The 27717-nt window shown below is 42.6% G+C and overlaps 2 protein-coding genes across 4 annotated transcripts in view; one reads left to right on the top strand and one right to left on the bottom strand.

The window, feature by feature from the left end:
- The window catches only part of tenm2 (teneurin transmembrane protein 2), a 161735-nt gene extending 147638 nt beyond the window's left edge, over positions 1–14097 (top strand). For both annotated transcript variants that reach the window (XM_034121462.1, XM_034121461.1), the window contains 16 exons: positions 130–150; positions 253–482; positions 1804–1958; positions 2255–2356; positions 2651–2824; positions 3113–3750; positions 4470–4645; positions 6930–7165; positions 7256–7552; positions 7991–8548; positions 8687–8956; positions 9592–10002; positions 10136–10246; positions 10345–10612; positions 11457–11587; positions 11697–14097. In XM_034121462.1, the coding sequence (XP_033977353.1) occupies positions 130–150; positions 253–482; positions 1804–1958; positions 2255–2356; positions 2651–2824; positions 3113–3750; positions 4470–4645; positions 6930–7165; positions 7256–7552; positions 7991–8548; positions 8687–8956; positions 9592–10002; positions 10136–10246; positions 10345–10612; positions 11457–11587; positions 11697–12434 (4516 nt within the window). In that variant the 3' untranslated portion in view covers positions 12435–14097. The remainder of the gene's footprint in view (positions 1–129; positions 151–252; positions 483–1803; positions 1959–2254; positions 2357–2650; positions 2825–3112; positions 3751–4469; positions 4646–6929; positions 7166–7255; positions 7553–7990; positions 8549–8686; positions 8957–9591; positions 10003–10135; positions 10247–10344; positions 10613–11456; positions 11588–11696) is intronic.
- Positions 14098–15826: 1729 nt separating this feature from the next.
- Positions 15827–24901, bottom strand: zgc:165573 (cysteine-rich and transmembrane domain-containing protein 1). Of its 2 annotated transcripts, none has more exons than XM_034121303.1 (3): positions 24740–24901; positions 20002–20330; positions 15827–17364 (listed from the first exon to the last, which is right to left on the bottom strand). In XM_034121303.1, the coding sequence occupies exons 2-3, from the start codon at positions 20309–20311 to the stop codon at positions 17258–17260; spliced, it is 417 nt and encodes a 138-aa protein (XP_033977194.1). In that variant the 5' UTR covers positions 20312–20330; positions 24740–24901; the 3' UTR covers positions 15827–17257. The 2 variants fall into 2 exon arrangements, with proteins under 2 accessions (XP_033977194.1, XP_033977193.1); XM_034121302.1 differs by having other exon boundaries at positions 20002–20318; positions 24740–24898.
- Positions 24902–27717: the final 2816 nt, after the last annotated feature.

The raw sequence follows: 27717 nt of genomic DNA, 5'->3' as shown, positions 1-27717 counted from the left end.
TACCCATGGCTAAATGCTGTTGTTCACACCACAGCCAGCTTTGTATTGCTCTCTGTAGGTTGCTCTCCGCAGACTGTGTGAATTAAAATGTGTTTTTGTTGTGCTTTTGTCTCGCTTCCTTCCTCAAAGGAACAAAGATTTCAGACACAGGTAAGATCCTTACAACTATAAAAGAAAAGTTAACAATGAAAAAGAGCTTCATATAAAATCAAGCTTTTCACTGATCACGTTTTCTTTTCATGTCGCCTTTAGTAACAACCCGACCCATAAGTACTTCCTGGCAGTGGATCCAGTATCTGGGGCTTTGTTCATCTCGGACACTAACTCGCGCAGAATTTACCGCGTGCGCTCATTAACGGGAGGCCGCCTGCTGTCGGACAATGCAGAGGTGGTTGCTGGGACCGGGGAGCAGTGTCTGCCTTTTGATGAGCGCTGCGGGGATGGAGGCAAAGCCACTGAAGCTACACTTATGAGCCCCAAAGGTGAGCCACTGGCAAAAACTCTAAGGAATTAATTATGTTAATGATTGAATAATCGTTTCAGTCAATTATCAGGCAAAAATGTTTTCTTTATCCAATTCCTGCTTTTAAAATGTTAGTGTGCAGATTTTTCTCAGTTTTATTACATGATAAATATAATTTATTTTTGCTTTTTTTAATGTGTTTTTTGGACCTAATAAGACATTTAAATTGGTCACCCTGTGGAGGAAAGTTGTGACATTTAATTGACTTTTATTGAATTTATGAGGAAACTAGTCTTTAGTTGCAGCTCTAGGTAGGGAGCCAATTACATATATATCTGGTTATGATTACAGATCCATGATTAAGGTATCATAAATTGTTGCATTCAGGTGAATTCTTAAAATGCCATGTTAAAAATAGCCTTTTTTTCACTATGTGCCCTTCTTGTGACTCAACTAAAGCAGGGCAGACACAGAAGGAGGTTATAAACCAGGTTAACGTTGAATTTATTAATGGAATTATTTTTATGGATCACAGAACATTGTGACACCAAACTGTCAAGGGTGTCACTCTATCACATTTCCTGCCTCTGACACCAGTGTGTGTATGTAGGACTTCAGATGATAGTACGTATATATATATATATATATATATACAGTGTGTGTGAGTGTTTATGAAGGAAGACAATGAGACCCTGATTCACTCTTACCTGTCGTAGGCAAAGTCAGAAAGCACGCATCAGCTTGCCCTCTCTCTGCCTTATCCTTCTCCATCCTTCTCTCATTTACACTCTGCCCTTCCCTGTATCCTCCATCTGTTGTTGTGTATCTCGTTGCGTCTAGGAGTTATTTCGGGGCACAGTTGCCTCGAACAAACACACCTGTCTTGAATGCCTGCTGCCTGTTAGGCCGACGAGGCTGACACAGCACCATAGGTAAATGATGAGAAAGAGAAGAGACAAAGGTAGAAAAGGTGGGGGGGCAAGAACAAAAAAAGAAAGCAGGAAGGAGAAACCAAGGAAGGAAATAGAGTGCAACAGATCACTTGCTTTTTCTAAAGAATCTGCTTGCAGTCTACATTCGCCCTCTGGGAGGAGCATGAGCTTGGCTCCGCATCCCGATGACTCATCCCAAAACTAACACTTCTCTAACAGTTCAATGCCCCTCACATCACTTGTTTCAGTGTCATCCAATGAAGCATTGAGCAATTGGGCTGTCAGGGCTGCCATCCGTTTCCAGCCGTTGGAAAGAGTGCGGTTTAATTGACTTAAAATGTCTTTGGGTTGCCCCGCAGCGTTTGAGTTATGAATCGTCACTCACAGTGTTCATCTCTGCGTTGACAGGTATTGCTGTGGATAAAAACGGGCTGATGTACTTCGTGGATGCCACCATGATCCGGAAGGTGGATCAGAACGGCATCATCTCCACTTTGCTGGGGGCCAACGATCTGACTGCCGTGCGGCCGCTGAGCTGTGACTCCAGCATGGACGTCAGCCAGGTACGCCGGTCATAAGAGGGAAGTGCAGGAGACACTCGGGGTGATGGTGTGATGGATGATGATCTAACGGCCCAGTGAGTGCTGAGCTTGTGTGGACACGCGCCAGGAGGTCAGGGAGGGACTGATTTAGGGGGGGATTAAAGAGACTGTGGATAAATGAATGGATCAGAAGAGAGTGAAGACTGCAGTCACTTACAAAAATGAAGAAGAGACTTGTGCGAACCTTGGCGTCCTTTCAAAACGCCTCCTTCAGCATATATATTATCTCACGGTTAACTTTTCTTTCTACTCATTAGGTGCGTCTCGAGTGGCCCACGGACCTTGCAGTGAACCCCATGGACAACTCTCTCTATATCCTAGAAAACAATGTTGTCCTACGCATCACTGAGAACCACCAGGTCTGTACCACAAGGCTCCATTGCCCCGGCAAGACCCTTAGGGTGGCTGTGACAGGATTTAGTCCCAATTAGGCTTTTCTCAAGCCAATTTAGAAGTAAAAGTTAAAACATGGTTTTCAAAGTTTCACACTGGCGGTAACATTACTGATTAATTAGCTCTTGGAATATTATACTTTCTGGAATTCATTATGGGAAGTTTAACCGCAAGTCTTTTAGAGAGAAAAGGCTGCGCACTTCTTTATATTTGGGGTATTATTATCAGTTTGATCATCGATTTTCTGTCCTTGCCCACAGGTGAGCATCATCGCAGGTCGGCCCATGCATTGCCAAGTGCCGGGTATCGACTACAGCCTCAGTAAGCTGGCCATACACGCGGCCCTGGAGAGCGCCACCGCCATCGCCCTGTCCCACACCGGCATCCTGTACATCGCCGAGACGGATGAGAAAAAGATCAACAGAGTTAGACAGGTATGAGATGGAGAAATGCTGTACACAGTTGTTTCAGCCCTGTTGTTGTTTTAGAATGAATGTGTTGGGCGTATTTTGTTGGCAAGCAAAAACTGACAGCACAGCTGGTCGGGCTGCGTGGGTGTTTCTATTTTTTTAAGGCATTCTGAGATTGTTTCAGATCTAGACACTACATCCCTCTGTTTTGACAACACAAAATGAGTTGCGCTTTTGGTGAGACATTTTCTTTCATTGCGTGTTGACTTTTGTTTTTTTGTAATTGCATTTTTCTGTCATTTTTTTTCCTAGGTGAGCACCAATGGAGAAATCTCTCTCCTGGCTGGCGTCGCCTCCGACTGCGACTGCAAGAATGATGTCAACTGCAACTGTTTCTACGGCGATGACGGCTACGCCCCAGATGCCGGCTTGAACTCGCCTACATCCTTGGCCGTGTCCCCTGACGGGACCCTTTTCATCGCCGACCTCAACAACATTCGCATCAGGGGCGTGCGAGCCAACAGGCCGGGCCCCGCCGTCTCCAGCGTTGGATTCGGAGGAGCTGCGCAGTATGAGGTCGCATCGCCAAGGGAACAGGAGCTGTATGTCTTCAACGGGGAGGGGCTTCACATCCAGACAATCAGCTTAGTGACTGGTGAGCCACTTTACAACTTCACCTATGGCCCTGACGGAGAGCTGGCCACACTGGTGGATAACTGCAACAACACAGTGAAGGTGAGGAGGGACGGCCAGAGCCAGGGAGGGGGGGCCGGCCTGCTCCGACTGGTGCTGCTCCCAGAGAATCAGGTGGTGACGCTGGGACTGGACCCCACCGGAGGGCTGCGGAGCGTGTCAGCCATGGGCCAGGAAGTGGCTCTGATGGGCTACAGTGGCAACACGGGCCTCCTGGCTACCAAAGCTGATGAGACTGGATGGACCACATTTTACCAGTGAGTGTTTGGGAGAGTGTCCACCACTTTTCCTACAAGCCTGAAATGCAAAATTAATGAGTTCACAGGTTTTATGTTCGCCATGTTCTACTGCATTCCCAATTATTCCTCTGACAACTCACACAGCGTGCTGCTGCCCCCCGGAGTTAACTTTTACAACTGCAGCCAGTTCCTCTAAGGATGACTTGTAAAGGTTTTAGAGCTGCAACGATTAGTTAAATAACCAAATGATACATTTACATAAAGATTATATTTGCTATTTTGATCAGGAGTTTTCGTTGGCTTAATGCAAAAATTACAGAACATGCTGTATTCAGCCTTTTAAACATTGAGGTTTAGTGCTTTACTCTGTGTTAAATTATATAAAAGTGAACATCTTTGGTGTTAGACTGACAAATCTAAACATTAAAAGACATCACATTGATTCAATAGATCAAACGATTAATCAATTAATCTATCAAATATGAATGAATTGGTCAAAGAAAATGATAGTTTCAGAACTAAATTTTACTTTTTGAGTTTGTGAGTGCATTTGAGTGTGTCCAAAACATGTGAAGGACAAATATTTACAACATCAGGTGGTATGAAAATGAAAGATACAAAGCCTTGACATGGAGTTTTGAATTTCTAAATCAAGTGTGTTTTCTGTGGCAGTATCCTTCAGTTTTGTCCTCCGATACATGTCGTCCTCCCCTCACCGCTCTGCTCCCGTCCCCCAGGTACGACAGCGAGGGCCGCCTGACCAACGTCACGTACCCCACGGGCATGGTGACGAGCCTCCACCGTGAGATCGAGCGCTCCATCAACATCGACATCGAGAGCTCCAGCAGAGACGACGATGTCACCGTCATCACCAACCTGTCCTCCGTCGAAGCCTCGTACACCGTGGTCCAAGGTAGGGAGACTCGCTCAGCCGCACAAACAGGACGTGCAGTGGACAAACGAGCCGCTCATGAATTTTTAAACACTTGCAGAGGATGTGGCACGAAGGTGGACAAATGCTTGCCTCTAGTCATCAACACAGGGCAATATAAATCAATCAATATTTATGATATTAATTAATTATAGAGCAGCCGATAAAGTGGGTCTGTTTTTATGTAGTCTGAGCTTTGGCAGACTTTAAAGCTACTTCATCTCAGTATTCAAAACATAGCCGCCCTCTGTGATGGTGAATATGCGCCGGCCTGCCGACTCTAATTGAAAGTCTTGTAATTTTCACTCCGCTGTGAGCCGGCTCCAGGAAATGATTTTCCATTCCTTTCCACATCCAACCCTCTTCTCCCTACCTGTCATGGAGTGAAATTACCAATATATAGCTGCTAATCCCAGCTGGGATCATCCTGCTTTTGAATATCATCACAGAAAGAAAAAAAATGAATTAACTCACACGGAGTGAAGCCTCCTCATCCCTCAAGCTTCCTCCTCTCTCGCACATGCATAGAACTTAAAAACACAGCCCTCTACTTTTTCCCCCCCATGATCCCTGAGCTTATTTGGTTCTTTAAAGAGGAAGGAGAAGAAGGAGAAGAATTGTTCCTTGACCAGTGGCGTGACAGAAGTGTGAGTATGCAGACTGTGAAAGTGTGAAGGCCTCGGAGAGAATAAGTTGTAGATGTTTTCAGCAAAACCCACCTGCGTTGCGGAAGGAAAAGGGGGAGAGTTGTTCGCAGAGCTGTAAGTCATTTAAAGCTTCCACCGCACTGTGTGGGTTTCAGCACGGCTCTCTGCTGACATACTCACTTAACCATCTCCCTCTCTTCCTCGCTCTCTTCATTAACTCATGCACAGTGAATTCTCGCCGGCCCTCCAGCTCTCGTTTCTCTCCCTCTCCCCCCCCCCCCCCCCCCTCTCCCTTGCTTCTGTTTTATTACGAGGTCGTTCAGACAGAGAGAGCAAAGAAGATTTATCTAAAGGCCGTTGCTGCCAAGTCAATGGAAAAAGCTTCACTTGTCTGTTTGAGGCATTGTTAAAAATGTGCCTGGAGCTTTATTACAAATTGGCCTTATGGATTACTGTCATTTATAAAGGGGCTTCAAATGCAGACACTATCTGATCCCTTAACCTTTTGTAAATGAAATTATAAGGGGAAAAAAGCCTTCTTTCCGCATCTGCCAGATATTTCTGAGCGGAAAAACAATTTTATCTCGTTTCAATCGCATCGTGTGATCGGGATGCCTGTTTTCAGACATCTGAGGAAACATTTTGCCTCAGCATTGGGCATGGGCTTATCTGTTTCCATTCTTGTGTTTGCGAGTGAGTCATTAAACTGTAAAGATGGGCAGATTATAGATAGAGTCAGTTCAGCCTGACTATTTTCATTCAGATTACTTTGGAGTTTGTACAAAGAGGAATCAGGTCCATAAATATTTTATAGACATCATTTGGGTCTTACAGACACGAGCTTCTCGGCTTAAGATTGTACTTTTCCTTCTCTAGTTAACTTGATTTTTCCGGCAGAAGGCAAATACATCCAGAAATGTTACACTTTAAAAGTTTTTTTAATGGGATAGTTCAGTTCACTGTTTTAAAATGGGGTTGTATGAGGTACTGTGGAGGCAGGAGTTATGGCACGGAAGCTTACCAATGTATTGCTATGGACGACTGCAGGGGATAGTTTGTGCAATTGTGAGACTTTGATTATTTCCCAATCATCAAATTCACACAATAACAAAAATAAACTCTTAACAGCAGTAGACCAGAGACTTTAATTCTTCAAGGTAGAATGACTGTTTATTTCTATAGATTTTGGTGGCTTTAGCTAGAACATAGATGGATGTAATGGCTTCAGTTCCCTGATGGAAAGAGCTTTGAGGAGGCAAGGTAAAGTGGTGAAAATTCTCTTAATAAAGTGTACTCTTACGACTTTTTATATTTTTCTACGTTGGCCATTTCTTTAGGTGGCTAAAATACATTTGTCTGCCTCCTACATCGCTGCAGTACATTTCTTAGCTTCCATGCCTTAACTCCTCTCAGACTTTTTACTGGGAGCATGCTGACTGCCATCTACTATACTGACATAAGTATATCATGTAACCCCACCTCAAACATCCAAACTATCCTTTTAATTGTATTTTCTTGTATTAATAACTGAATTCTTACAACATGTAGACCAAGATCATCTGGTCTTCCTAGTGGCTTCTGTCCTTGCCTCCCTTATACCTGTTTCTCTCCCCCTACAGACCAGGTGAGGAACAGCTACCAGCTGTGCAACAATGGGACCCTGAGAGTGATGTACGCCAATGGTATGGGCATCAGCTTTCACACCGAGCCCCACCTCCTGGCAGGCTCCGTCAGCCCTACGATTGGCCGCAGGAACATCACCCTGCCCACTGACAACGGCCTCAACTCCATTGAATGGCGTCTGCGCAAGGAGCAGACCAAGGGCAGGGTCACCGTGTTCGGGAGGAAGCTCAGAGTGAGTTGTCTTTGAGTCACCGCACCCCTGTTAGATATAATAATGACATTGAAGATGAAATAAACCTCTCCTTTCCCCCTTTTTCTTTAGGCTCATGGTCGCAATCTTCTATCTATTGACTTTGACCGCAACACGCGCACAGAGAAGATTTACGACGACCACCGGAAGTTCACGCTGCGCATCATGTACGACGCTCAGGGCCGGCCAGCCATGTGGTTGCCCAGCAGCAGCCTGGCGGTGGTCAATGTGTCCTATTCTACCACTGGACAGCTGGTCGGGCTGCAGAGGGGGAGCATGAGCGAGAAGACCGAGTTTGACCCCCAGGGACGCATCCTGTCTCGCTCCTTCGTAGATGGGAAGGTGTGGAGCTACAGCTACCTTGACAAAGTACGTTTTTCACATTGTCATCTAGGTATCAAATCAAGGCAAGGAGGAATAGGTGTGTGGCGCAGTGGAATAGTGCGTTGGTGTTTGGATCAGGGGAGCACATGTTCAAACCCCACTGCAGTCAGCATGTCGTTGTGTCCCTGGGCAAGACACTTCACCCCAAATTGCTCCTGTGTGGATTGTCCACAGCATTGAGTATGTAAGACGCTTTGGATAAAAGCGTCAAACAAGTGATATGTAATGTCTAACAAGTAACATTTAATGAATAGCAATTTGAATTGCAGAATATAGTGGAGTAATACATCATTTTCATGGTTATGAAGTTTCAAATGTGTCAGTTGAAAGCAAATTACTGCCGGTGCTATTTCACAGGAGGCAAGTCATCCATTGATAATGCTATTATATTAATTCGGATTTTCCCTCCCTCTCTGCTCCCAGTCCATGGTGCTGCTGCTGCAGAGCCAGAGACAGTACGTCTTTGAGTTTGACGCCTCGGGTCGTGTCACAGCGGTCACCATGCCCAGCGTGGCCCGCCACACCATGTTCACACACGTGTCAGTGGGCTACATCCGCAATACCTACAACCCTCCAGAGAGCAATGCCTCCATCATCCACGACTTCAGTGAGGACGGCCGACCTCAGGCCACGCACTTCATGGGCACCGGCCGCCGCGTCCTCTACAAGTACGGCAAGCTGGCCAAGCTGTCCGAGATCGTGTACGACAGCACTGCCGTCACCTTCGGCTACGACGAGACGGCCGGCGTGCTGAAGATGGTCAACCTGCAGAGCGGGGGCTTCTCTTGCACCATCCGTTATCGCAAAATGGGCCCGCTCATCGACAAGCAGATCTACCGCTTCAGCGAGGAGGGAATGGTCAACGCCAGGTTCGACTACACCTACCACGACAACAGCTTCCGCATCGCCAGCATGAAGCCAGTCATCAGTGAGACGCCACTTCCTGTTGACCTATACCGATACGACGAGATCTCTGGAAAGGTGCCAAAATGTTCCTCTAGTCTACTTTTCATTAGTTTTGAGCAATGATGTACAAAAAAATGTATTTAAAAAACACATTTGTCTGTGGATGTGCATTTCTTGGCAGCCACTGACTCATCTTTTCTCTAAACCTTTCAGGTGGAGCACTTTGGAAAGTTTGGGGTCATTTACTACGACATTAATCAAATCATCACCACTGCCGTTATGACGCTGAGCAAGCATTTCGACACCCACGGTCGCATCAAGGAGGTCCAGTACGAGATCTTCCGCTCGCTGATGTACTGGATGACGGTGCAGTACGACAGCATGGGGCGGGTGGTGAAGAGAGAACTCAAAATCGGGCCCTACGCCAACACCACTCAGTACCGCTATGATTATGATGGAGACGGACAGCTCAGCGGCGTCAAGGTGAATATTTTGTTTGGAGAGAGTTTGTACTCTTTGATATAGATTTTTTTAAGCACTGTCTTATCTTTAGCATCTTCACCCTGCCTGCACTTTATAAAAGTGTTCTGAGGATAAAAGGTTCTGAGTCAAAAATGAAACAACACAAAACTGTTCCTTCCTTATAACTACAGAATGTTTTTATTATCAGAATTAGACATTGAAATGCCATTTTGTTTACCTGCTTTTTGTGAGAAACATATCCACTAAATTGTAAATATTTTCTGTACTCTAAATGCTAAGAAGTACATGTGTTTATTTAATTTCAAAATCTGAGATATGTCACAGATTTTTGCAAATACATGAACTTCGAAAGATTATTATATTCAATTGTCAAGTTTAAAAACAGCACCCCCCCTTCTAAAAAGGCTATACAAATGGTATATATATACCACTGAGTTACATGTTTTTATCATCCAACTCCTAATCTTAAATAACAAATACACAGTTTATTATCGACTTATTAAAGTATCTGATGTTGAATCTTGATTCCCTAGTGAAGCACCAGAATTAAGGCTGTTAATGTTGAATTAAGACCACTCTAACCTGTCAGGCCATGATTCCAATAGACCAAAACTCAACTCCCTTGTTTTCTCCAGGTGAATGACTGGTCCACCTGGCGCTACAGCTACGACCTGAACGGTAACCTCCATCTGCTGAACCCCGGGAACAGCGCCCGCATCCTGCCGCTCCGCTACGACCTCCGAGACCGCATCACGCGCCTGGGAGACGTCCAGTACCGCGTGGATGAAGACGGCTACCTCAGCCAGCGCGGCTCAGACGTCTTTGACTACAACTCCAAAGGTCAGCTGCTGAGGGCCTACAATCGGGGCCCCGGTGGCTGGAGCGTGGTGTATCACTACGATGGGCTGGGTCGCAGGGTGTCCACCAGGAACAGCCTGGGGCAGCACCTGCAGTTCTTCTATGCTAACCTCAACCACCCCACCAGGGTCACACACATCTTCAACCACTCCAGCTCGGAGATCTCATCACTCTACTATGACCTGCAGGTACATATCCCTTCTTTATATTCCGACTAATCTGCATATATTGATAATCTTTTCTCGGGAAACCTGAATACTTATAGGTTTCATTTTAAAGTAAAAAATCGTACCCTCAATTTTATGACTTTCTCGTGATCAGGGACATTTGTTTGCCATGGAGGTGAGCAGTGGAGAGGAATACTACATAGCTTCTGACAACACTGGCACACCGCTGGCTGTCTTCAGCAGCAATGGGCAAATGATCAAACAGGTAATTTACAAAATCTCACATTCTTTTACGGCTTCGAAAATTAAATGAGGTGTTAAAACTAATGTGCATTGCAAATGTTCTCCACTTGTGTCACCCAGGTGCAGTACACAGCCTACGGAGAAGTGTACCTGGATTCGAACCCGGAGTTCCAGCTGGTGGTGGGTTTCCACGGCGGTCTCTACGACTCTCTGACTAAGCTGGTCCACTTCACCCAGCGGGACTATGACGTGTTGGCCGGGCGCTGGACCTCGCCCGACTACAGCATCTGGCCCAAGATAGGGAAGGATCCCGCTCCGTTCAATTTGTACATGTTCAAGAACAACAACCCCCTCAGTGACATGCTGGATGTCAAAAATTATGTCACAGGTAAAGGATTCATATGTTTTTAATGCGCAAATGTCGAATTATGTTGTATGAATTTCCCCATGGTATCTAGAAACTGATTTCTGAAATAGTGATCCATTTGACATTCTTTTCTCTCCTGTGCTTATGACATAATAATAGGGGGAGAACAAAATAAAAACTTATTTTTTCTGAATGATATTTATCACAAGTTATATGATGATGAAAATAGATTTGCAGCCAAAAGAAATACAAGACAATAATGTGATATGACATACTATTACTAACACATAATACATGTTCCTTTTGTTTCGAACATAAACTCTGCTTTGAGTCTCATTTACAACCTGGGGTACTGTTGCACTCCTGTGGCCAAAATGGGTATTACAGAAGAAATTTTTTTTTTTAAAGAATAGGAAATAAGAAAGATTATTCCACCTGTTCTTATGTCATAAACTCTAAATAAAAGATAACATTTGAGATCAGACCTTGAAAATTCATTACCATCATATATTTTATTAAACTTGCCTCTCAGGGCTTTGAGTATACAGCAGAATAGTCAGATGGAACCCACAGTGTAATGTTCAGACAGCAGATCCGTAATTCAATCACATCTCCAGAACAAGCTCAATTTAGCTTGTTACGGTATGTCCTGACATTGTCTCTGATATCTCTAGAGTGCAGGAGAAACAGATTATTGCTGAAACAATATGCAAGTAGAATGTATTGCAGATAGTAAAATAGCTGATAGCTCTGCATAACACCAGGTGAGTCACGCAAGCAAAACACACTTTCACTTTTTTATGAGGAAAAATGATTCATTTGCTAGTGTGTTTCACTTAATTAATTCCCCTCCTGTCTGCCTTAGATGTGAAGAGCTGGCTGGTGATGTTTGGCTTCCAGCTCAGCAACATAATCCCTGGGTTCCCCCGACACTCACTCTACTTTGTGGAGCCGCCCTACGAGCTGCAGGCCACCCAGCACTGTGAGAACGGACAGGTAGGGAGCGCATCGACAGAATCAAAGCCAATATTAACCCTGTGATAGTGGCTCAGATGTTTATGTCAACACAGATAAGTCAAAAACACTCTTCTTGTTTCTCTTGTAGCTCATCACGGGTGTGCAGCAGGCAGCAGAGCGTCACAACCAGGCTTTCATGGCCCTGGAGGGTCGTCTCCTCAACAAGGAACGGAGAAGACGCAAGGACAAGCCGGGTCACTGGTTCGGCACCAGCACCCCAATAATAGGCCGAGGGGTGATGATGGCTCTGAAGGAAGGCCGGGTGGTGGCCGGCGTGTCCGCTCTGGCCAGTGACGACAGCCGTAAAGTGGCTGTGGTGCTCAATGGCGCTCAGTACCTGGAAGGCACCCACTACACCCAGGACGCCAAGGACTGCCACTACTTTGTGAAGGTTGGCTCTGCGGACAGTGACCTGTTAGCTTTGGGGCTAACTAACGGGCGGAAGTCACTGGAGAGCGGCATCAATGTGACGGTGAGCGGCCGGTCGAGGAGAGGCGTGACTGTGGAGTTCGCCGTTCCCTCGTTAGTACTGAGTGTTCGGTACGGGCTTGCTGCGGACGTGGTGGACGAAGAGAAGGTAAGACTGTTGGAGCTGGCCAGGCTGAGAGCCCTGGCTGGGGCCTGGGCCAAGGAGCAGCAGAGGGCCAGGGACGGGAAGGGGGGCAGTCGCCTCTGGACGGAGGGGGAGAGACAGCAGCTCCTAACAACGGGCAGAGTACAGGGCTACGATGGATACTATGTACTGCCTGTGGAGCAGTACCCAGAACTGGCTGACAGCAGCAACAACATCCAGTTCCTCAGACAGAACGAGATGGGCAAGAGGTAACAGCCCATCAGACTCTCCCTCTCTCTCCCACCTTTCACTTCTCTAGATCCTGCTCCTTTTTCCTACCCAGCCTCCTCGGACCCCTCTCCTCTCGAAACCCACAGAGAATTAACCAACAAAAGGGGTTACTATGGAACGCTGCAGGGACTTTTGAAAAGAATGAAAGATATTATTGTTGATTTTACTGCCACAGGCAAAACATTTAAAGTTTAGTCAAATGTTTTTTTGTTGTTTTTTTGGAAAAAAAACTTTGAACAACTGAAAAAGCACTGAAGAACTTTGAGAACCGTTGCTTAATGAATAAGAAGATTCCCCTTTTTAAAAAAGATAGTGATATTTTCGCCCATATTTTCTGGGTCACACTGAGAGCGGCGGCCATGACAGCTACTGAGCACGCGGTGGAGTTGTACTGCGCTGGATTCTGCGGCGAACGCTTTTCTGTCTCTAATAGACACTGAACGCAAAGGGACCAAAGTGGAGACAAGGCCACTCCAGAGTTCAGCCATTACAACTACACATCAAAGGAAGACGTCATAAACCGCGACACACAAAGGAAATGTTAAAGGTCGTCCAATACTATGAGTCGTCTCCCTGTCTCAGGCCTCCCATCGTCCACCACGGACCAGTCCTCTGCTGCTGAGTCAGCGCACATCCAACCAAGCAACACACAAGCTAACGGCATCCTTCAACAAAACCAAGCTGTTAATGGACTCGAAAACACTTTTTAAAAAAACAAAGTAAAATAAGTGATGGCTATATTTGTGGACAGTGGTATCACACAGCATTGTTTATTTTAAAATGGGGTGAAGAATCATATTACTACATATGTGTCCGACTTCACTAAATTTCAGGATGTTGCGTATATCGTAGATGCCGTAGTTTTGTACGTTTCAGTCGCGGTAGAATTGTGAGACTTTCACCAAGGCACTTCTGTACAGAATGATCAAACACACCACTCACAGAGTCCGGAAAAAACATGCTAAGTTAGTATTTATTTTATTCTTTTTTATTTATTTATTCTTAGTACTATATGACAATCATGAATGAGTCACCAGTTCTATTCCAAATGAACATTAATGGATGAGTTTATTTTCTTTTGTAAAATATGTAAGAAATTTTGTTTTTGTATTAATTTCAGTTTGCTGCCGGGGGCAAATAATAGTCACTCTCAAAAAGAATAATTTATGTAATAAAGTGTTTAAAAAAAAAGAAGCGGTTTATACTTTAAATAAAGTCTTTAAAACTGTGAAATCTGTTTTTTCGAGCTATATTTCGATGTACAGTGTATAGACCTACCTTTATGCAGCACAGTAGAATATTGTCCAGAATATCAAGTTTTATATTTCTAAGAGGAAGTGGCTTGTAATGTGCAAAATCTTTAGCTAGTCTTACTACTCTAGAGTTTTGTGGCACTCTAATATTCCATATCTACAATATCGAACCCAAGTTTGTTGTTTTTGACTGTTTTTTGGTTTGGAAAGCAGAGGTTAATCTGTCCTAGATCCCAACAGCAGTAGCAGTAATGGATCCCTCTCACTGTGAAGAGACTCGTGCTGGATGTCATAATGTACCAAATCAGTATTATCAAAGGATGATTCTTATACATTCACTGAACGAGACTCTTCTGAGAACCTTATCAATAAAACATAATTGTTTACTTCAACTGAGCAGCGTGTAGTTCACTTTCATCTTGTTTTGTGTTTGAAGATGATTGATGTTCTTTTTCACAGCCGTAATTCCACCAGACTTCCAACAGCTCACATTAACATAGGTGCACTGGTGTAATGGGAAAGCTCCTTTCATGAAAACAAGCAGATTGTGCCTCAACAGGTATGTTTTTGCTCCATATATTCTTGTTTCAAATAAATAATAAATACACTCATTAGTAGACGAAAGGCCTGCCCACGCACAACTACCGCTTTCCTTTCTTCAGACATACTGCTTACATTTCCAAACACACATGCTTAGGGGCCAATATCTTTCTTTACACTGACTGTTCTTCGATTAGGATGTGCCATTTATGAAGCCATTTCAATTACGCCTGTTAAGTGCTTACGGATAAATGTTTTTCCCTGGGATAATTTTCCTCCACTCTATTGAATTTTAAATGCCTCATTCTCCCTCAACTGTGTTAAAACAGGTTAAATTGTCTGTAATAATCAATATATTATCATGAAAATTGAATACATGACTACAGCGCCTTTAGAATGTATTTATATCCCCCTTTTTTACATTTTGTAATGTTATACCACTACGCTAAATATTTAATAAAATAATCAATCTACACTCAACTACCCCAAATGACAAACAGAGTATTTAGATAATGTTTTAGCTTTGGTAATTAAAAGAAAATACCAAATTAACATAAAATGACAGACCTTTTTGCAATGGCACTTGAAATGTAGCCTCCCATTTCTCTTGCTAATCTTTGAGACGGTTGATTGGAGTACACCTGTGGTAAATAAAACTGATTGGACGTGATTTTGGGGCACACACCTGTGTATAAAAAGGTCTCACAGCTGACAATGCATAACGAGCTCAGAGACACTCACAGCAGACATGGCTTGTCACAGTAGGGAAAGCCCAGGTGTTACTAATAACACTAACGACAGCTCCTATTCAAGTGCTCCAGTGATAGGGAGCCAGCATGCACGATACCAGGAAGCTGAAATCAAATTCGGCCATCGTCACTGTCATTATTTACACCTGTGCTTTTCCTACTGTGGCGAGTCAAAAATGTCCTCCATGGAACATGCACAGATCTGGGTAAGGCACCAAAAAACAAGTCTACAGCATTGCTTAAATTTAAAATAGCTTCAATATCTGTGGAATGATTTGCTTGTAGGGATACCCACATAGAATTATGAAAAACGGCAATATTACGGCTGTCTTGAGTGTACGACCTTTTGTTGTTTTACAGCGCATAGTTTGATTTTGAGTGTTGGTTCACTCACAGTTTTGATATCCTAGCTTTGTATCAGCAAAGGAAATGGTCTTAAAAGTATGCATTATTCAGAATGACCCCTCCCCTGTCAGATACATGTAAAAAGTAGCATAAAATGTTTGCTTAAGTCAATTCTAAACTTTCCACAACTGCCTTTGGGTTGTGTATCAGGAAGCCATGAAACATCCTATAGATTCCCTGCTCAGTTGTGTGTGAACCTGCCCCTGCAGTTCCTATTTTTTCAAGTGTGAAACATACTGGTAATGTGTCAGGCAGGCAACCATGTGCCCTCAACATCCTGCACCAGCAGCTGGGTTATAAATAGTCGAATGGATCCGGCCTGGCCCCGTTGGCTACAGTATATAGATCTATGCTCCCTGCTCTCCTGTAACCTCCCCCACACACACATCGCAATCCATCACATATACACAAACAACAAAACTAGCTATTTCATGGGAACAAATTATTTTAATGCAAGTCATCCAAAGCAAAAAGGCATCTGACAGATCATTTGGTTTCTTGTAAGAAATCACATTTTCTTCTTTTTTTTATTTTCATTTTCCAGTTTTATCTCCAAGGTATGTAATAAAAATAACATTGGAATCATTTTTCATATCAAGATCACAATGAGAAAAAAAAAACATTGCGGCCATCGACTGCTGACAGTAATCAAACATAAATCACTGTCATCTTTTAAAAAAAATGCATTCCATTTATCGTCATGATTCCACCTGAAGACATACGTCGGCGAAAACAGCTTCTGTGCAAATGAAAGGGATACATCTCAAGCATCAGCTTCTTAAGAGCGCCCTGTGGCTCATTAACAGCCGGGGTGTTGGTGGTGGCCTTTGGGTGGGGTTGGGGGAGGGGGGGCAGTGTAAGGAGTTGCCCTTGGCGTTGGGAACTAGCAGAAGGGGAGTTAAGGGATGGTTGACAGGGCAGGCAGGAGTATCTTACAGAGGTAATCATCATAAAGTGCCAAAGAGCCTCACACTAGATTAGCCTGAGATTTAAGTATACTGTAATGCTGTGTCTCAATATGCGTACTTCTGTACTTACACTAGCAGTTTTGAGTGTGTAAGTGGGTTCCTTTGCAAAGTACGAAACATGCAGTGCATTATGAATACCAGGATGGTGTAATCATAACAGTCAAGAAGTTGTGTGGAACACTGGACACTTCTTATCCTCATCGACCGCCATCTTGGCTTCGTAATGGAAAGGAGTGACCATTTGGGAATGCTCCAGTAAACACAGCACTATACAAATAAACTTACCACTATACCATTGTTTAAAAGAAGCCACCATTCATTTTATTGGGCTAATTGAGCAGTTTGTAGTGATTGCCACCACTTACGTCTATGTCGGCTAGCTAACTAGCTAACAGTGGCTATCTTCAACTTTCCATGAGGCCACAGCAGCCCTGTGCATTTTAGGAGAACATTACCCAGTCTATTGTTCACAGTGTATGACATGCAGTGTATTCAAATAAGTATTCAAATTGAGACACAGCTTATGTATGCGTTTGTTGGGGTGTGTGTGTGTGTATATATATTCCTGGTGTGTTGGTGTTAGATTACAGAGCCTGCCTCTCAGGTTAGCTCAGTTACAAACTGCTACAGAGCAGCGCCAGCACAGGGTCAGTGAGTTATTCAGTGCTGAGGGATTCACGCCGAGTAAGCGGCTCCGGACAGAGACTTCCATATTGAAATCGAGGCTTTTATTTATAGACGAGGATAAAAGACTTGTAGAGGAAACGGAGGGTTGGTTTTGAGGAAGTGCGAGGTTTAAGGCAGATAAAGAGGGGGAGGATTGGGAAAGGGTGATGGGGTTCGAGGCACAGAAATGGGGGGCGAGGGGGTGAACAGGAATTGGAGAGTAGTTATGTCAGCATGTCGAAGAGACAGCAGCAACACAGAGCTGTCCAGCAGGCCGTCAGGCACGAGTCCGAGCCAGAGTTGTCTCTTCTCCTGTCCTCCACCACGTACACTGGAGAGAGAAAGAGAGATGGGGAGAGAAGCAGGGTGGGAATATAAAAAAGGGGATGGAGGGAAGGAGGGAGAGACAATTCAAAGAAAGCAATTAGTGATTCAAATCGTAGAAAAACACTGAGATAATTCACCGTCAAGTCTTCAGCGGTGAGCTCGAGTGTAACCATGGCTATGATTCTCCTCTAATTACGTTCATCACGGGAGGCACATCGCCATGGTAATGCCATAGCAGCCATGATCAGACGCCGTGACGGTTGAGTAACTTCAGCAGTGCTTTGAGGTATCATTAGACTAATGAAATGAGAGCTTCCTGAACTCCACGCCTCTACTCTGCCAACGACGCATTTCCCATTAATCCACATTGGTTTTAAATCTCCTTCAGTCAATACAGCTAAATAAGTCATGAGGCTGTGTTACTCTTATGTGAAGTTTACCATCTGCTCCACCTACACACAAATAGTCAACCAACAGGGACAAAAACACCCCCCCCTTCCTGGTTTTTGTGATTAATCATTCATGTGGAGGGTAACACTCATCCAGACTTTAACAGCCAGGTCTCATGACAGGTTACCAAGGCGACCGACTACCAGAGATTAAGTAAGGCTAGCTGACCACTTATCACACTGAACCCTGATAATGATATGACTGGTTAATGATTGGCCAATATTTAATAATGAATGTCAATCCAGGCAACGCAAAGCCAGAATCTGGATAGCAGCGCGCAGTCCTTTGATCAGAAAGAGGAGGCTTATCTGGAGCAGTAACACCTCGCTGCTCGTGTTTAATAGATAACAGTGTTAACCGGGTTCTCCGCTTTGGATATTCATTTGGAATATTTTACCATGACATGTGTGCCTTTTTGTTTCACAGCTTGCTCGATTCTGGATGCTCAGTTGTGAGGCGTTGATGCCTACACACACACACCTTTTATCTTAAGCCTTCACACTTTTGAAATCCTTAGTTGCTCTTACTCTACATGGTGACCGGTTTTTCAGTCCCAGTCAATTAAACATTCATTTGTATTAATCAGTCAAAAAGGCAGAAAATAAATGGTCAATTATTTTGATAATTCAGACAGTATGAAGATGACTTTTGATTGTGTTCTGGTTTTATGTTTCTGTAAGTATTTGTAAGCAACTGTGATTGACAGAACATTGCTTTTTATTTTACATGTGTATTGTTATTTTATTTTATTTTTATTTTTTAAAGTAGGGGCAGGTAAAATAAGATGTTCTTCTCCCTGCTCCTTTCCACCATGGGCTACAAAAAAAGGGTACATGTTTGGTTTTAAAATAACTGCCATGTGTGGAATAAACAGATAAATAAATAATAAAATACATAATAATGACGTTTTATTTTAAGCAGAACAGTCAAACATTTGTTGGTTTGGAGCCTCTGAGTTTTGAACATGTTCTGCTTATAATTGTTTTACATTTTAGCGACGCACATATATTTTTCTGCATTTGCAATTTCAAGACATATTGGGCTGCCGCTGTACAAAATTGTGACCGGCAGACAGCCACCAGACTCCTTTGACAAAAACAGTCATTTAACTTTGCAGAAAACAGGAGTTGTTGGGCTACCGCTGCCTTGATTGCTTCGTTTTTTTCTTGTGTGACTTGTGTTTTTAAGGGTTAGTTTCGATTCACTGAAGTCACAAAATAGCAAACCGATCGAGGTAAAATGAAAGTTTTGTCAAAAGAGTCTTTGATAAGAGCACAGATGGATACATAGCGGCTTTAGTTTCTTTTCTAAAATGGCTTTCAGACGGCAAGGTGAAGTAGTGAAGGTATTCAAAATAAAGTGCACACTCAAAAATATATTTTCTGGGTGACTAGAAATATGTTTTGCTGCTGCCCCCCCTCGACAGCACTAGATTGTTTAGCTTGTGTTGGTACTCCGGTCTGCTTCTTCAATCTGGGGGAGTGCAGACTGCAATCTACTGACGGTAAATACACTGACTTTTAAAACCTCACACAACCCCACCTTAAAAAAACAAAAAACACTATCCTTTTCATGTAATGGTTTTGAGAGATTGTAATTAGAACAATTCCAAAATGGTCAAATGTTATGATCAATTTCCTGGGTGGGTGGATGCTAGTGGAGCACGCTGGTGAACTGTTAGCACTGGAGCCTCGCAGCGGGGAAACTGTGGAGCGCATAATTGCGCCGCATTTGCGCATAAGATGAGGCCCTCTCTTGTCTGTGTGTGTGTGTTTATATGTCTGGGAGGGAGGGTAGGGTTTGTTTTATTTTATTTTCATTGTCTTGTTATTATTTTTAGCTTACATGCGTTTTCTGTATTCTGCATTTTGTATTTTTTTGTAAGTAATTACCTTTATCTAATTTTGTTTCTCTTGTGTACTTTCAGTCATTTCATTTAAAAACAAATGTTGTGGTTGTACATGTTGTGTATTAACATCAATAAAAATTTGATCACAAAAAAGATGAGGCCCTCTCCGCAAGATGAGGCCCCACGCAGTCTGCGTGATCTGCGTGTAGGGAGGGGCGGCCCTGCATGAACTACAGGAAAGCACTTCTCCTCAGTGGCACTCCACCCACACTGCTCTGACACCATTATTGATATATATTACTAATACATATGCATTCATCTCCTTTGTGTGTTACCACTCACCTGTGTTTTTGGGAGCCTCCCCATACATTGGTCCAGGGGGTCCCCCCTGCCAGCCAAACTGTGGTTGCGGTTGTCCAGCGTACCCATAAGGAGGCTGTCCGGGGTCTTGATAAGGGCCTCCGGGGCCTCCAGGGCCCATTGGTCCCGCAGGGTAGTTGGGGTAAGCTGGATTGGGCTGCTCCATGTTCACTGGGTATCCCTGTGGAGGGTAACCCTGGTTAGGGTAGCCATGTGGAGGCGGGCCCTGGACCGGGTAGCCTGGAGCAGAGGGGCCATTGCCTGGGTACGGAGGGGGCTGCTCAAAATTCATCCTTTAGCTGAACGATCACCTCAATGACAAGGAAATAGAAGAGAGATGGTGAAAACAATGGAAAAAGGAGGTGTGTACTCAGTATTCACAAATGGGAAGAATACAAGTAATACAATCCTAAGAACAAAAAAGACAGATATAAGAATTTGAAACAGGTTTATCTGCTTTAAAAAAAATATATATATATATATATATATATATATATATATATATATATATATATATATATAGAGTGCAAAAACAACACACTGTGACTATTGAGGTGGTACAAAAAAAAAGGAACGGGGGACAAATACTGAAAAACAAGTCGCTGTACATAACCTGACATGATGCATAACAAACAAGAGTAAAAATAGGCATAATAGTAATTGTCTAATAGCAATTGCTTAAAGTGGACCTATCATGCTATATTTGAATAATATAGTGTAGGACCATACCTATAAGGCATATTTATACTTTTTTTTTTTCAAAATACCAAACACATCATGCATTTTAGCCATGCCTCATTTCGCTCAATTTGACATTTTTTAGATCTGTTTTAGCAAGGGCAGATTCTGTGAGAACAGCACCATCTACTGGCCTGGCATATGTACTACAGCGTCTCCAGCGCTTTCGAACGGCAATGGCCGTGGTTGTCTCCTCCTGATTGGTGGAGTTGGCCCAATAGCCGTAGCGCCACTGTCCTGACGTCAGTAACGTGTTCAAATCTGGATCAGTTTTTATCAGATCCGTTGCAGCCCCTTTTTTAGAGATTTGGGTATGGAGGAAAATAGAGAGGGTTGTGTTTTCTGACACTTGGTGAGTTCCCTGGAACACCGGGGACACATATTCATGTATAAAAGACGTACAAAAGTGCATTTTGCATGATAGGTCCCCTTTAAATAAAAATATATATATTTGGAAAATGATAAAATAGTTAGGCAGTAATAATAAGGGAGGAATTAACAATAAATAAATAAATCAGTAGGGAATGTTTTTCTGCTTTTATGCAACATGCAGACCTATATGAGGATATATTGTAAAAGTAATGCACAATACAGACTATACATAATTAAAACAACCCTTATATATATTAGTGTATAACAAAGCTGGAAATACATACTTTCATGTATAGTTTAATAAAACTGGATACCTATACATACTGAATTCCCACACTACAACAATAAAAGTATGCATATGTTGTGGTTATTACGGTGAAGCTCAATCACCAATCTATCGACATAGTTTGCAATTATTGTTCAATTTATGAGAATGCGCCTTAATTAAACTATCAGAATAATGTGTGGTTTTGTATGGACCGCAGAGAAATGTGAGTGTATGAGAGTGTGTGTGTGTGTGTGTGTGTGTGTGGTCAGCCTCCTGAGTCACATTAGACAATGAACTCCTCTGAGTCCTGGTTTCAGAGAACAACACACAACTGATGCAACTGTTTGCCAGAACAGGAAAGTACATTGCACAGATTTTTCCCTAATTCCCTTAAAAATATCTCCTTCTGTGCTGTCTCACACAAACAAACAACTATGCTCTCCACAGCCACGCAGGAAATTCAAGCACAGCAGATTTGTTGTTGCTAGTTGAGGGAGTCAATAGTCAATTTCAACCAGCGTCCACCCTACTACAGAGTAGCACCATTTTCTTACTGGTCACACACACACACACACACACACTTTACAAATGGAGGAGTCAGCTTCACTGTGTGAGGCAGGGTGAGGCTAAGCAAATGAACAATGGGAAAAAGGCAAGATAACGCAGTGGCCAATCGCCTTGATAGTCACTCTTTACTCAGAAAAACAAATATGTAATGTGACAAATAATCAACATTAGTCATTTCCGTGTTACAGGAACATCACAATGGAGATTAAATATTGCAATGGCGTTGCTTAATATCCAGGAAGTGTTTTAATAGCACGGCGGTTTGGAAACTACAATATATGTTTGTTATCAGCATTAAAGGTTAATTGCTCCACTCTAAACCTCAAGAGGAGGTTAGCATTTTCCAACCTGCCATTAATGGCTTCCGATAAAGCAGATCCAGGCCCATCCCCAGCCTCATGCTAGCCTTCATCGCTGGGTTTGCTCATGTAGAACAGCCACAACAAGGAGAAAAGAGGCCAGATGGAAAACTGCATCGCTGGTAACCTTCCAGGATTCCCCTGTCATGTTGTGTGTACACTATAAACATCTAAATAGCACTGAAAATCCCTCCTGCTAAGCTTCTCCATCATCATTCAATTCTTTGCTTAAAACAAAGCCATCCTGTGTCAACAAAATTACATAAACATTACTGTTAAAAAGCCTGTATCGTCAAAAACAATATTCTATTTATAAGGTTTGAAGTAAAGCTATTGTTTTGTCTCATTTTTAATTACCTAATTTAGAAAAATAGTAAGGTGTATAATATAATAAGGTTTGAGGATGTTTCTTGGGTACCTAATGAAAGGTTACATTGCTCTTTAGCACAGGTGGAGTGAGATGAAATATAACAACGGGGAAACAAAGGAAATACAACTGTTACTGTTGTACTCTGTCACAATGATCCTGATGTAACCTCGGCAATAAGCATCTCTTCGCAGTGCGTTTCAAAGATGGATGACTTCTCATGACCTGAATGTTCTTAGAGCTGCTGACAGATGGAAAGACCTCTGTTACTATGGTTACCATGCTCCCAGAGGAACAGAGTGATCCCTGATGGTTTGTTTTTGTTGTACCTTAAGGCAGCGAGGAGGCAGTAAAATAACACAATTATCAGATCTCTGTCTCTCTGGTAATCTTTGATCCACCTTGTGGATTGTTTGAGACTCGAGAGTGTTGCATTACTGGCTAAAGGCTGAGAAAGGGCCTTTTCAAAAGGGGACCTTGGTGCCTGTAATCTGACACCAATAAGGATGTTGGCAGTGTCAAAGTTCACATTGTAGGACTCCTTGGCTTTATTGTACCTGTATACAACTGCTCCACTCTTATGCATCAGATTAAAGTCTACATGAGAAGTGATTTACAGGAGAAGTCGCTCCTAGAAAGATTTGCACATTGTGTCAAGTGTGTGTTCCTTTGCATGTTACTGATTTGTTTTACCCCGTTTGACTGTACAAATAGGTGAGTGAGCTCAGGGTATGTTTCCACAGCAGTATCATGATGATTATATCACGTTCATACACACACACAGACAGTGCACCTGAGACGTCTCTGAATCCATTAAATCCCTCAGACAATGGCATTGTTTTTATTGATAAAGGAGTAAATAGGCGTAGTCGGTTCACTAACATCTGTGTGTGGCAGGATTGAACAATTTACACTTTAAAATAATTTACGTGCAAACTAGAATTAATTAATCTTAATCAAATTAATACAAAACAAGTTGTCTGATCAAATTAACATCTAATTCCTGTTTAGGACTACTGGAAACAGCTATTTCCATCTTAACCAGCAAACCTGATCAGCTAGAGGGTCCAAAACACCCTTAAACCAGCCTTGACAGGTTTCTTTAGGGAAACTGATATTAGCTACAGTAAATAGAAATGATCAAAAAAGGATCCTGGGAGATCTTTCATGTATTAACTAGTTCCCTTTTTTCATGTAAAAGTTTGAACAGGAAATGTGTTGTAACATGAAAATGACCCTGTCAACCGTATCAATTATTCTCCATGTACAACACGGGGTTGCATATAAAATGCAGTAGCAAACATAGCAAAAACTGTTTGGCATTTCACACACACAAGTGGAATCTCTAGGGTAAAATGGCATCTTAAGGTAATATATCCAGTACAAGGGCTTAGTTTACACATTAAATTAATGTTATTCCTAGAAATATGGTTTAGAAAGTCTATTTTGGCCTAGTTCTCTACAAAAATAGCTTTATTTAATTGAGACTGCTCACACAGGCCATGCTACAGCCCTGCAGCCTGGCAGCCTGTGTTTACTTTCTCCACATCCAGACATCACAAGACCAAGAGGCTGAATGTGAGCATGAAGACAGCCCCACTGGACCCAATTAGGACCACAACCACAAATATCTCACACAAACGACAACGCAGGCTAACATATGGCCTGAGCCAAGTCACAAAAAACCTGATAAATATATCATTTGGTAACCAAAGATGTGTTGCATGCTAAATAGACTACTGTCTTACACCATTTTGAGATTCGCTATTACGCTAGTTTGTAATTAGCTTAATATTACCATGGTAGCCTTTGTTGTTTTTAAATATGGTGCCTATTTACATCAGTATTGTAGTCGTTTTTGTATATTTCACTCCGAAATTAAACTGGGATATCATTATAATGTCTAAGAAACATTATAGGCTGCTAACAAAGGCCGAATAGAAGTGGAACCTGCAGGCCACAACCCACTTTACACAGCCCCCTAAGTTCATGATGACTAGGCTCATAAACCAACCGAAATAACGTAAAGGACAAGTGTGCACCACCTACCTTTGAATGAATAGTATCCCGGTTTGGTGTAAAAAGCAGCAGTCTCTTTGTAGAAATAACCCTTCTTCTGTCTCCAGAGTTTACTACTACAATTTTTTTTTTACCGCAATGAGCAACCCGCTCTTCTCTTGTCTCCAAACTCAATGCGTATCGCGTTTGCTGGACGTGACGTCATTTGAAGGGTACGGCACGGAGGAGTGATCGTGGGCAATTAAAGGAGGGGATTGGTCAGGGTCGCTGTTTGTCACACAGCAGCACAGTCGCTGCTCGTATTGGCCAATCAGAACAGAGAGCGATGACCAGTGGGACGTCAGGGAAAAGCGATGACTCCTGATCGTGTGACTTGATAAAAGATTAAATCAGGCCTCCATCACCCAGACAATGACGAAATAACTAAGGTTAGTCAAGAAGGGTGACTTATAAACGTTAATCTTTCATTAGTTATCAAGAGGCTTACGTCCTTGGAATTTAATTTCTGATTTGAATGAGCTTATGGAAAATTGGAATCTACATACATATATTATAATACAATATAAATTATAATACAATATAAATATTAATATTAAATATATATAAATATTAAATATTAACAAGTGTTGTGGAGTTTTTTTATCCAACCACCTTAATTCATCACATGCACCTGTTTCTCTAAGATGAAGCAGTACTATTTTTCCCCAGCAGATGTCAGACTAGTCTCAGTCTATTCTCTGAAGTTGCTGTTGCATTATGTTGTTAAAATGGGGTGTTGTTAAAGGTAGGGTAGGTAATTCACTTCAGAAACACTTTTTGTTATTTTCCAAGGAATGCTCTTAACATCCCGATAGCAATTCATACATTAAATGCTTTGACAATAAATACATTAAAACATTTCATCTGTGGAAGCCGTGGCGCTGTAAAAAGCACGACCAATTATTTTAGCCGGCCCGGCTAAAATAACTGGATGGCCTACCTGCCTGTCAGCCAGTGGCGGCCGGTGGTCTTTTTTTTTGGTGGGGCTCTTGACGTACCGTAAGTGACCTACCCGGGGGGTCCGGGGGGTTTCCCCCCGTAATTTTTTTTCGAGAAATGACCCCTTAAATGATGACTTCTGGTGATGTTAGAGGGGGGGGGGGGAAAGGAGAAATCGAGGCTTAAAAATATGAGAAGACTGATCAATACTTCCATAATCTTCAGTGTGGAAAATATTATTTATCAACCTGAACATCTACTACTTTACCAGGAATTTGTGTTCTCAGAACTGGTCTGTTTTTTTCTTTCTTAAAACTGTTCATGTTTTATGAACCAACACCTTCACCAAGTAGCTTTACAGTGAACTGCATGTGAGATATAAAATTAATAGCATCTTTTCAGTAGCATTAATTATAAATATTTAAGTGGTTCAATACAAGTCACTACAGCATTTCAAACTGAACTGTGAATAAATGCAATTTAAAAAAAATAACCACAGCACAAAATGTCATAAATTGTGTTTTTTCTTTGTTTCTCTGAGGATTATTTACAAACAGGCTTATTTACATATAGCAATAACTCAGAAATGAAAAAGCTACATCGTCTAACACGAACAACCAGTTAGCATAATGATAATATATGTGTTATGTACAATGTAACTGGCAAGGCTAGAGCAAGAAAGAACATAAAGTTTGCAAAAGGTTTAAATAACTTCAAGTATCTGTCTTCAGATTACGTGGAGGTTTTAGTCCGATGGGAAGCAGATTTTAAGCGACACCGAAGATAAACCAAAAATGTGGTGGAGCTGCAAACCGTGTAGTGTTGCTGGGACAGAACAGGAGCTATAACCGTTGGAAAATACATCACAGACAATGCAACAAACGTGGAGACAGAACAATCACTTCTGTGATAAATGCCCACTTATTAATAAACTTCTAACAACCATGGGAAACCTCCTCTCTACATATAAAGTGATATCCAAGCATGGGAAACAAAAGACAGCATTTACCTGTTTGCATCCAGCTAGCCAAGCCTTTCTTGTGTACCAGCTACTTGTGAAGCCTCGTGTATAAATGTTGTCTTTTTCACGAGATTGCTGCGATATATTCAAATCGGGTTGGTCCGGTGCAAGGTCTTTAAGCAACAATTTATCTGCCAAACTTCTCCTTTCGAAAGGATTGGAGATTAGCTCTTGAACAGAATTAGGCGGGGACCGAGGTCCGGAGACTCCACCTGCACACGAAGCCATCCTCATCAACTACTGCGTCAACCGGATACGAGTCACTGTCCAAACTACTCACAGACTGCACTGGGCGCTGACATTGGCGCCCGGTGACCGTCATCTTTGACGACGCTGATTGGCTGAAATTATATTTTCGCGGCATAGTTTACACGTTACAGATAGCAACAGTCAGCTGCTGGTGGCTGCTGCTGCACTGGTTGAAGGCTCCTCTCTTAGCGCCCAGACGAGAGAAGGTGCATGGGCAAGGCCAGGCAGGAAACATGTGACTTATCAGTAACTTTAGACATCGTAACACAATTTTAAACGAGATTTTATTGTAGATTATACATTTTACTGATACCAATTATATAATATTTACCTTGTTCATTAAAAATAAAAATAAAAACATATATATCTTTTTAAACATATATTTTTTTTTTAATTTTAATTTTAATTTTTTTTTTTTTTTTTTTTTTCAATATGGGAAGAGGTGGGGCGGCGCCCCTAGCGCCCCTATGGACCGGCCGCCACTGCTGTCAGCATTCCATCTCTTGCACAAACTTATCTCGTGCCCTCATTGGTCATGTGCGCGTTCGTGTGTGTTGGAGGAGGGGCTCTGTAAGGAAGTCTGAAGGAAGGCGCAGATTTTTTTCGGCTGCCTACTTTAAAATTCTAGCGCACTCGAGCTGGTTTCTCCAGTCTTACCTACCCTACCTTTAATGTAGGATAATATATACCAATATCTATTTTGTTTTTTTGGTAGGGAAAATAATTATAAGCATGCCACTCAGATGAAGGCCATCCAATA

Source organism: Trematomus bernacchii, unplaced genomic scaffold (assembly GCF_902827165.1).
Source record: "Trematomus bernacchii unplaced genomic scaffold, fTreBer1.1, whole genome shotgun sequence".
Lineage (NCBI taxonomy): Eukaryota > Metazoa > Chordata > Actinopteri > Perciformes > Nototheniidae > Trematomus > Trematomus bernacchii.
This window is presented reverse-complemented; position numbering and strand designations above follow the sequence as displayed.

Bases quoted from the DNA above. Each gene is read 5' to 3' on its own strand.
- zgc:165573 (XM_034121303.1), bottom strand. From the start codon at position 20,311: ATGAATTTTGAGCAGCCCCCTCCGTACCCAGGCAATGGCCCCTCTGCT. The intron at 17,365-20,001 runs GTGAGTGGTAAC...TTCTCTCTCCAG, and splicing joins GGAGGCTCCCAAAAACACAG to TGTACGTGGTGGAGGACAGG.